At 43.9% G+C, this 11,079-nt stretch overlaps 2 protein-coding genes across 5 annotated transcripts in view; one reads left to right on the top strand and one right to left on the bottom strand.

Moving 5' to 3' along the window:
* The window catches only part of BCR (breakpoint cluster region), an 814,161-nt gene that overhangs the window by 205,312 nt on the left and 597,770 nt on the right, over nt 1–11,079 (bottom strand). The window lies entirely within an intron of this gene.
* LOC105546070 overlaps nt 1–11,079 on the top strand; it is a 72,448-nt gene that overhangs the window by 17,334 nt on the left and 44,035 nt on the right. For 2 of the 4 annotated variants that reach the window (XR_001007040.1, XM_011989168.1), the window contains exons 2-3: nt 4,397–4,567; nt 7,676–7,803. Coding sequence is in view for 1 of the 4 variants with exons in the window: in XM_011989168.1 (XP_011844558.1) it covers nt 7,736–7,803 (68 nt within the window). In the remaining 3 variants the exon portion in view is untranslated. The remainder of the gene's footprint in view (nt 1–4,396; nt 4,568–7,675; nt 7,804–11,079) is intronic. The other 2 variants (XR_001007041.1, XR_001007042.1) reach the window with 1 other exon arrangement.

An 11,079-nucleotide genomic window follows, 5' to 3' on the forward strand; every position in this document is an offset into this window, starting at 1 on the left:
GTTATGCTGTCTCGGCTCCCTGAAACCTCTGCCTCCCGGGCTCAAGCCATTTTCCCTCCTTAGCCTCCCAAGTAGCTGGGACTACAGGCGTGTGCCACCACGCCTGGCTAGTTTTTGCATTTCTAGTAGAGATAGGTTTCGCTATGTTGCCTGGGCTACTCTCGAGCTCCTGGACTTAAGTGATCTGCCTGCCTCGGCCTCCCAAAGTGCTGGATTACAGGCATGAGCCACTGTGCCTGGCCCAGTTTCTTGTTTTTATCTTGTCTCTCCTATAAGAGTGTTAGCTCCTAGAGGACAGGGACCATCCTATGTTTCTTTCATATGCCCTGCTATACATGGCATAGTTCTGGGATTTTATTCATTCATTTAATAAACATTTCTTAATGAATATTTAATGTACAATAATATGCCATGGAATATAATAATTAATAAGACAAGGTCTTTAATAGTGTTGAGGTACTTCCATTCTAATGGGAGCTAGAGATACTAATATTTAGTATTTCACTTAGTGCTATGGAAGACTTTGTAGCAGATGATTAATATTCTCAGATCTATTAATTACATAAATCTGGGATCTAAGCAGAGTATGAGCAGGGTGAGTGCCTGGCAATAAGGGCTCCCAGTCTGCAGCAGTATCTGAGGTGAGACATGATAAAGGACTGAACTAAAGCCCTAGAAATGGCGTGGGGATGGATTCAAGAGCCACTCTGGAATTGAAAATCAAAGGGATTGTGATGACTCCAACATAGAATATGAAATGTAGAAGACAAGGACATTCAGGATGATTCTGGCCTCTTGCCTCAGCATTGGCTTAATAATATAAGCCATTTAGGAAATAAGAGCCATGAGAAGAAAAAGCCAGTTTGGACATTAAGATGCTCCTGGGACCTCCAGAAAGAGATCCCTGTGAATAGCTAGAAATTCAAGTCTGGGGCCTAAGGATTGGAATTTGGACTAGAGAGAGAGAAAACTGGAAATTTTAGCAAATAGTGGTTGTTGAAGCCATGGGAATAGAAGAGACCAGGATGTGGAAAGATGAGAAGTATAAAGTACCTGAGACAGAAATGTACAGAGAAGTTAAAGGAGATGCAGGAATCAGCAGGCCCCCAGTGTCAGAGTGTCCAGCAGTATTAATGCTGCAGTGAGACCAATTTGTAATTATGTGTTGCATTCAGCATTTGTGAGAGTATTGAAAAGGTGGTCCCTGGCTCAGTAAATAGTGATAAGAATGAATTGAATAGGGGGCAAGAAAGGATCTTTGAAGATGAAATAGGGCCTTTTTTTTTGACAGGGTCTTGCAGTGTCACCCAGGCTGGAGTGTAGTGGTGCAACTACAACTCACTGCAGCCTCGACCTCCTGGGTTCAAGTGATCCTCTCGCCTCAACCATCTGAGTAGCTGGAGCCACAGGTGCATGTCACCGAGTCCTGGCTAATTTTTAAATTTTTTGTAAAGACAAGGTCTCAAGATCTTGCCCAGGCTGACCTCAAACTCCTGAGCTCAAGCAATCCTCCTGCCTTGGCCTCCCAAAATGCTAGGGTTATAAACATGAGCTGCTGTGCCTGGCCTGGGCTTTTTAAAAATGAAGCTTTCTTGAACATTTTTTGTGAGAAGTGAGAAAAAGGCCAGAAGAGAGAGAGAAAGCAGTATCTGTTGTGTTCTAGGATATGGGCTGACCCCTTCACATGTTTTATGTTTAATCTTCATTATCACCTTATAAGCAGCAGTGTCCTGTCCACTGGGCATGAGACAGCATGATTAACTAACTTGCCCAGAGGAGTCAAGAATTGTTTGACTACTAAGACTAAACTCTTTCCACTACATGTGGCTGTTTCCAGGCTCTTATTCATCTCTAATCCTTCACTAAAGAAAGGGGATAATTTGTTGGTCTGGATACAGAAGAGGGTGGAAAGGTTAGTGGGGCCAAGGTCACTGTGAACAAACTGCATGGGAGGAATAGGGACACTGTCCCCATGACAGGCGGCAGGATATAAGAAATAAACTACACACAGTAAGACCTAGAGATGGAAAGCTTCCCTAGAGATGAGAACTAAGGGAGCATACTGGAGCCTTAGCTGGTCATTTCCTAAAAGGGAGGGGTAGAGGAGGGCATTATGCAGAGATCAGGAAACACTCGATAATTGACTACTAGAAATCATAACTGGGGCCAGGCGCAGTGGCTCACATCTATAATCCCAGCACTTTGGGAGGCTGAGGCAAGTGGATCACAAGGTCAGGAGTTTGAGACCAGCCTGGTCAACACGGTGAAACCCTGTCTCTACTAAAGATACAAAAAATTAGCTGGGCATGGTGATGCTTGTCTGTAATCCCAGCTACTCAGGAGGCTGGGGCAGGAGAATCGCTTGAACCCGGGAGGCGGAGTTGCAGTGAGCCGAGATTGCACCACTGCACTCCAGCCTGGGCGACAGAGTGAGACTCTGTCTCAACAAAAAAAAAAAAAAAAAAGAAAAAAGAGAAAAAAATCATAACCGAAGGCTGGGTATGGTGTCCCAGCACTTTGGGAGGCTGAGGCAGGTGGATTGCTTGAGTCCAGGAGTTTGAGACCAGTGGGCCAACATAGTGAAACCCCATCTATACAAAAAATGCAAAAATATTAGCTGGGTGTGGTGGCACACACCTGTAATCCCAGCTACTTGGGAGGCTGAGGCAGGAGAATTGCTTGGACCCTAGAGGTGGAGGTTGCAGTGAGCCGAGATGCGCCACTGCACTCCAGCCTGGGCAACAGAGCGAGACTTTGTCTAAAAAAAAAAAAAAGGGGGGGAGGTGACCAGGCTTGTGCTTACACCTGTAATCTCAGCATCTGGGGAGCTGAGGTGGGAAGATCACTTCAAGCTGGGAGTTTGAGACCAGCCTGGGCAACATAGTGAGACCCCATCTCTACAAGAAAAAAAAAATGGGCAAAAAATTTGAACAGACACCTCACCAAAGAAGATGGCAAATAAGCGTAGGAAAAAATGCTTAAGATCATGCATCATTAGGGAATTCCAAATTAAAACAACAATGAGATACTACTGTACACCTATTAGAATGGCTAAAATCTAAAACATTGACAACACCAAATGGTGATCAGGATGTGGAGCAACAGGAACTCCCATTCATTGCTGGTGGGAGTCAAAACAGTACAGCTACTTTGGGAGAAAGTTTGACAGTTTTGTATAAAATTAAACCTACTTTTGCCATATGGTCTAGCAATTGTCCTTTTGTATTTAGTCAAAGGAGTTGAAAACTTATGTCTACACAGAAACCTACACATGAGTGTTTATGGCAGCATTATTCACAGTTGCTAAAACTTGGAAGCAACCAATATGTCCTTCTGTAGATAAATCAGTGAATAAACTATATGGTACATCCATATAATGGAATATTATTCAGTGCTAAAAAGAAACAAGCTATGAATCCATGAAAAGACATGGAAGAACCTTAAATGCTTATTATTAAATGAAATAATTTGAAAAGGCTATATACTATATGATCCCAACTATATGTAATTCTGGAAAAGGCAAAACTATGGAGATAGTAAAATGATCACTGGGTGTCAGGGGCTTTGGGAGGAAGGGATGAATAAATAGAGCACATGGGATTTTTAGGGCAGTGAAACAGTACCATATGATACCATAATGATAGATACATGTCATTATACATTTGCTAAAACCCATAGAATATACAACACCAAATGTGAACCCTAATCCAAACATATGGACGTTGGGTGATAATGATGTGTCAATGTTGGTTCACTAGTTGTAACAAATTGTTTGTTATGCAGCACCACTCTGGTGCTGGATGTCCATAGCAGGGGAGGCTGTGTGTGGAGGCAGGGGGTCTGTGGGATAGCTCTATATGTTCCACTCACTTTTGCTGTGAACTTAAAATGCCCTTTAAAAGTCTACATAGGCTGGACACAGTAGCTCATGCTTGTAATCCCAGCACTTTGGGAGGCCGAGGCAGGTGGATTACTTGAGCCTAGGAGTTCGAGACCACCCTGGGCCACATGGTTAAACTCCATCTCTACAAAAAAACACAAAATTAGCTGGGCGTGGTGGTGTGTGCCTATAGCCCCAGCTACTCAGAAGGCTGTAGCCGAGGATCACCTGAGCCCTGGAGGTGGAAGTTGCAGTGAGCTGAGGTTGCGCCATGCACTTCAGCCTGGATGACACAGTAAGATGCCATTTCAAAAAAAGTCTATGTAAAATAGTTGAGGGGGGAAGGATTGGGAAATCAGTATATTGTAGAAAAACTATGTGAAAATATTTTATGTTTATATAAAATTAAGTTCCATTCCCTAAAGAATAAGGGATAAGATATAGAAAAGCTCCAGATTCTCAAGATGATGGAGAGCACCCAAAGCATTCTTTTTCTATTTTATTTTATTTTTTTAGAGATGGGATTTCACTCTGTCTCCCAGGCGGGAGTGCGGTGATGCGATCATAGCAGAGACTACAAGTGTGTACCACATGCTTGGCTACGAACCTGAAGTATTCTGATGCAGTGGAGAGAGTGTAGAACTCTGGAGTGAAGAGACCTGCCTGGAACCCTGACTTTGTCACTAGGTGATTCCTATAATCTCACTAGGCCTGTTTTCTCAGCTGGAAAATTGATTGATTTGTGGTACCTGAAGTGCCTTTGAGCTTGGGATATCCATGCTGGTGTTTGGCCACAGTACAGCATAGTGATTAGAATACAAACTCTGGAGTTAGAATGTTTAGGTTAAACCTCAGCACCTCACACCCAAGCTATGTGACTGTGGGCAAATTATTAGCCTCTCTGAGCCTCAGTTTCTTCATCTGTAGACTAGGGATAATAATAGTAAATATCCTGCTGGGCAGTTGTAAAGATTCAATGAAAAAATAAATCTATAGGAAGTGCCTGACACACAGTAAGTAGAAGATAAATATAAGCTATTATAATTACAAAGTGTATATGCTGTTATTCTGATACCCTTTTGCTACCGCTGAGAGCACACTACTCTACACCTACATGTAGTTGCAAGGAACAGGAGGTAAATGGAATTAACCAATTGGAGTCTGCCAGGTTCCCCATTTGGGAAAGGAATGAAAGGAATCTTCAAAGATCTGAGTGGTCAGGACCTCTGGGTTATGACTCAGCTACAGTCAACTGCCAGATTTTCCCACAGCTCAGTGGAAAGTCACTGAAGACTCTGTTAAAACAGTGCCATCTTTCCTTCAGTGTTTCTCTGCTAGGATGCACCGCTGAATCTGGAAGTCTGACCATATTTTTGTCCTAGCAGGCAGAGGGATCTAAGCAGGCTTGGTCGATTTTTCACCCAAAATGTCTACAACTGTTTCTGCTGTGCTGATGATGCCACAAGGCTCAAGCCTGTAAGAGTTTATTGTCAACCCCACTGCAGGGCATCAAAAAAGAAAAGTTTCGGGTCTGAATTGTTTTTCCAGGCAGAAACAATGATGTAGTGACTATCATAGGTTATTTCAGAGTTCAGAATCTCATGTCTCAATTCCCCTTGGTGCTCTCTACCTTTCTCTGTGGATGAAATTAAGATTACGGATGATGGCCGGGCACGGTGGCTCACGCCTGTAATCCCAGCAATTTGGGAGGCCGAGGCGGGCAGATCACCTGAGGTTGGGAGTTTGAGACCAGCCTGGCCAACATGACGGAAACCCCATCTCTACTAAGAATACAAAATTTGCCGGGCATGGTGGCGCATGCCTGTAATCCCAGCTACTCAGGAGATTCAGGCAGGAGAATCACTTGAACCCGCGAGGCAGATGTTGCGGTGAGCCGAGATCGCACCATTGCACTCCAGCCTGGGCAACAAGAATGAAACTCCATCTCAAAAATAAAATAAAATAAAATAAAATAAAAAATAAGGTTATGGATGCCACCTTGAAAGATAGTATAATCTTTCACACCTTGAAAGATAGTGATAATCACTAATATTTTTTTAAGTTTGCTCAGATTGCCCCAGTAGAAGCTCCATCTCCTAATGTAATTGTCCACAGTTTAAACAAAAGTGGAAACATCCACATAATTTGCTTATAATTCTAACATCTTTTGAAATCTTCTTAGGTCCTCCCTCAAATTTGAGTTCAAGAACCCTTTTTATCAACCTGATTAAATGTTTCTCAGTCTTCCTCTTTCTAGCCTTGCAGAGAAACCTCATGGCCAGATCTACACCATGATGTTCAAGTAACAGAGGGGCTAGTGATCTGGGACAAAGTGCCTTTTCTTTCTTGTGTTTCCCTTCTTAAGAGTAGAGATGCCATGGTCCAAAGCTGGTCTGGAATTCCCCCTGCATTGAGGTCTACCCAACATAAGAATTGATTTTAAACCTAAATCTCTCGCCCAGGTGTGAATTCCTTATGGCTGCCCCAGGACTGGATACTGGATGCCATTCAACAAACACTGGTTTGTATTACACCCCTCTTAATTGCATTTTAGTGGCCTTGGCACCTCCACTCTGAGTGTTTCTCCCTTTGGCCCTCCTACTTCTCTGTATACCTTTTTGTCTTCAGGTGGATCACTGGGATCTGCCCTTTGCAGAAAAATCTACACTGTGGTACTTGAAATGCCATGATATACATCTTAAAAAAATTTTTTTTTTGAGAAAGAGTCTCCCTCTGTTGCCCAGGTTAGAGTGCAGTGGGCACAATCATAGCTCACTGAAACCTTTAACTCCTGGGCTCAAGCAATTTTCTCACCTCAGCCTCTTGAGTAGGTGGGACTACAGATGTACAACTACCATGCCTAATTTTTTTTCTTTTTTGTAAAGACAGGGTCTTGCTATTTTGACCAGGGTGATCTTGAACTCTTGGCCTCAAGTGATCCTTCCACCTTGGCTTCCCAAACATCTGGGATTACAGCCATGAGCCACCAAGCCCAGTCATGATATACTTTTTTTGGGGTGGGGGGAGACCGAGTCTCATTGTATTGCCCAGGCTTGAGTACAATGGCGTGATCTCGGCTCACTGCAACCTCCACCTCCCAAGTTCAAGCGATTCTCTTGCCTCGGCCTCCTGAGTAGCTGGGACTACAGATGTGAGCCACCATGCCTGGCTAATTTGGTATTTTTAGTAGAGATGGGGTTTCACCATGTTGGCCAGGCTGGTCTCGAACTCCGACCTCAGGTGATCCACCCGCCTTGGCCTCCCAAAGTGCTGGGATTACAGGTGTGAGCCACCGTGCACAGCCAATATACATTTTTTAGATGAAGAAATTGAAGCCCAGAAAAGGTAATTGGTTTTCCCAAGGTCATATAGCCACCCACTCATTAACAGAGGTCAAGCCCAGAACACTGACTTCCCTAAATCCTGTTCCATAGTGACTCTGTTAAGCCAGTAAGTCTCGCCTTTTTAAAAATACGTATTTCCAAAGTAGGGGTTAGGAGGAATGGAGGGAATGAAACGCTCACCGAAGAAAGGATAGGGCTAAAGGAAGGATAGAACCCACACAAGGAAAGAGTTCTGGGTAGGCAGAAGGCCTGGGGAAACAGTGAGTATCTGGCTGTGGACAGGGAGAGGAGGTGCCATGGGGTGAGGAAAATCGCCACAGAGAGAGTTGAGAGACCACCACCACCACATATTTGGCCTGCTTGAAAATCTAACTCGGCCAAACAGATAAAAGTGCCCCTCCAAATCTTATTTCTACAGCTGTGACTTAACTGCTGCTTATCTTTCCTCCAGGAGATTCCTTGGAATGAAACCAATGGGAGTCCAGGGTTTGGGAGAGTCTCATCAGAGCAGATGGGCCAGCAGCAGCCAGAACGCTTGTTGCCTTTGGCTGAGAACACTATCCTGGATCTGACTATCTTGTGAGCAAACCCCAGCAGGCTCAGCCTTAGGCCTGAGTGAAGTTGGCCTGCTTCTCCTTGATGAACCTTGTGTACTCTCACATCTCCCCTCCCCTCTTTTGCATGTTGAAAATCACATTCTCAGAGCACTCTTGAAGCTAAAAACCATATTGCCCATTAGCAGCCCCAGAAGGATGGTGTCTTAGTGCTTTTGGTCCCTTGGTATATTTGCAAGTGTACTGCATGGAGGGTCAGGAGGCCTGGTTCTGGTTCTTACGCAACCACTAATTTTCCCTGAAACTGTAGGCAAACTGTTCATTCCTGGGCCACACTTTCCGTAGCTATAAAGTTGTTTATAATAAGAATAGCTTTCATTTAGGAAATTTTTACTGTATACAAGACAATATCATTGAATTCTTTCAACAATCCTATGGCATAGGCACTTTTTTTTTTTTTTTTAAATGAAATCTTGCTCTATCACCCAGGCTGGAATGTAGTAGTGCTGTCTTGGCCCACTGCAACCTCTGCCTCCGGGCTCAAGCAATTTCCCTGCCTCAGCCTCCCGAGTAGCTGGTATTACAGGTGTGTACCACCATGCCCGGCTAATTTTTATAATTTTAGTAGAGACGGGGTTTCACCATGTTGGTCAGGCTGGTCTTGAACTCCTGGCCTCAAATGATCTGCTCACCTCAGCCTCCTAAAGTGCGGTGATTACAGGCATGAGCCACGGCCCCTGGCCAGCATAGGTACTATTGTTGTCCTGCTTTACAGATAAGGAAGCTGAGGCTTAGAATTTTTATACCCTAACTATCCTATTTAAATTACCAGCCCTTACTCATGGCTAACACTCCTTTCTCTGCCTTATTTTAGCCATAGCATTTTTTTTTTTTTTTAAGATAGAGTCTCACTCTGTCGCCCAGGGTGATCTCGGCTCACTGTGAGCTCCGCCTCCAGGTTCACACCATTCTCCTGCCTCAGCCTCCCGCGTAGCTGGGACTACAGGCACCCACCACCACGGCGGGCTAATTTTTTTGTATTTTTAGTAGAGATGGGGTTTCACCGTGTTAGCCAGGATGGTCTTGACCTCCTGACCTCATGATCTGCCCGCCTTGGCCTCCCAAAGTGCTGGGATTACAGGTGTGAGCCACCACGCCTGGCCAACCATAGCATTTATTACCACCTAAGATGTTACATATTTTACTTTTTGGTTTGCCCTCTCCCTCTGTAAGACTGTAAGCTCCATTAGGGAATAGATTTTTATCTTTTTATTCCTGTTGTTATTGCTCATTTGCTGTGTCCCCAAGACCTAGAATTGTGCCTGGGTCATGATAGGTACTCAGTGTTGGTTGAATGAAAAAAGTGAGTGGGCCAGGCGCGGTGGCTCACGCCTGTAATCCCAGCACTTTGGGAGGCCGAGACGGGCGGATCACAAGGTCAGGAGATCGAGACCATCCTGGCTAACACGGTGAAACCCCGTCTCTACTAAAAATACAAAAAATTAGCCGGGCGTGGTAGCGGGCGCCTGTAGTCCCAGCTACTCAGGAGGCTGAGGCAGGAGAATGGCATGAACCCAGGAGGCGGAGCTTGCAGTGAGCCGAGATCACGCCACTGCGCTCCAGCCTGGGTGACAGAGCAAAGACTCCGTCTCAAAAAAAAAAAAAAAAAAGTGAGTGAATGAATTCTTGGTAAGAGTAAACTGGTATAGGTTCTGTGGAAGTCAGTTTGGCAATAGTAATACTTAACACGTGCTAACCTTTGGACCCTGCAACACCAGAACTAGGAATTTATCCTATAGATGATGTATTCATGCGTCTGCCTAAAACCATGGGTATCAGGCATGGTGGTTCATGCCTATAATCCTAGCACTTCGGGAAGCCGAGGCAGGAGGATCACTTGAACTCAGGAGCTCAAGACCAGCCTGGGCAACACAGTGAGAGTCCATCTCTACCAAGTATATAAATAACCAGACATAGTGGCACCTGTCTGTGGTTCAAATTACTTAAGGGGCTGAGGTGAAAGGATTGCTTGAGCCCCAGGAGTTGGAGGCTGCAGTGAGCCATGATCATGCCATTGCAGTCCAGCCTGGGTGACACAGCAAGACCCTGTCTCAAAAAAAAAAAAAGACTAGAAACAAGATATTCATCAGTTAACTCATTAAACAAAGTGTGATAGGTCCCTCCAGTGGGCTTCTATGTAGAAGTGGAAAAGAAGGCAGTAAATCTGCATGTGCTGCTACACAATAACCTAAGAGAGATTAAGTAAAAAAAAGCAGAGTGTAAAATGGTGTATCACTTCCTTTCATTTGTATGAAAAGAAAAAGTATGATAGATTTTCAGATGTACTTGTTTATGCCTAGACTCTTTCTAGAAAGAAAGCTAAGAAACAAATAGTTGCCCCTGAGGAGGGGACAGAAGTTTTAGGTTGGGATGGAGAATATCCTTTTACTGAGGTATAATTCACAAACCATATCATTCACTCATTTAAAGTGTATAATTCACTTTATATGAGTGAATTACTTTTGGTATATTTTATTACTTTTAAAGATTATGGTTTAAATATATATAACATAAAATTGGCGATTTTAACCCTTCCCTTTCCCTCCCTTCCCCACCCACTTTTTTTAAGAGACAGGGTCTCACTCTATTGCCTAGGCTGGAGTACAGAGGCAGATCATAGCTCACTGTAACCTTGAACTCCTGGACTTAGGCAGTCCTTTTACCTCAGCCTCCCAAGTAGCTGGGACTACAGGCATGCGCTACCACACCTGGCTAATTTAAAAAAATTTTTTTTGTAGAGATAGGGTGTTACTATTCCCAGGCTGGTCTCAGATTCCATAATCTCAAGTAACTCAAGTGATTCTGCCACCTCGGCCTCCCAAAGTGATGGAATTACAGGCGTGAGCCATCACATCTGGCCTATCCCTTTTTAAGTATATAATTCATTGGCATTAATTACATTCATGATGTTGTACATCCATTGCCACTATTTCCCAAATATTTTCATCCCCCAAACAGAAACTTTAACTACCATAGTGTAGTCTTTTATAGTATTTGATTTTTTAAAAATAGTACATATGTATTACACTTTTTATTTTTAAAACTAATTTTAGGCCAGGTGAGATGGCACACACTTATAATCCCAACACTTTGGGAGGCCGACGCAGGAGGATAACTTGATCCTGGGAGTTCAAGACCAGCCTAGGCAACATAGCGAGACCTCGTTGCTACAAAAAATATTTTTTTTTTTTTTTTTTTGAGACGGAGTCTCGCTCTGTCGCCCAGGCTGAAGTGCAGTGGC

Source organism: Mandrillus leucophaeus, unplaced genomic scaffold (assembly GCF_000951045.1).
Source record: "Mandrillus leucophaeus isolate KB7577 unplaced genomic scaffold, Mleu.le_1.0 Scaffold349, whole genome shotgun sequence".
Taxonomy (NCBI): domain Eukaryota; kingdom Metazoa; phylum Chordata; class Mammalia; order Primates; family Cercopithecidae; genus Mandrillus; species Mandrillus leucophaeus.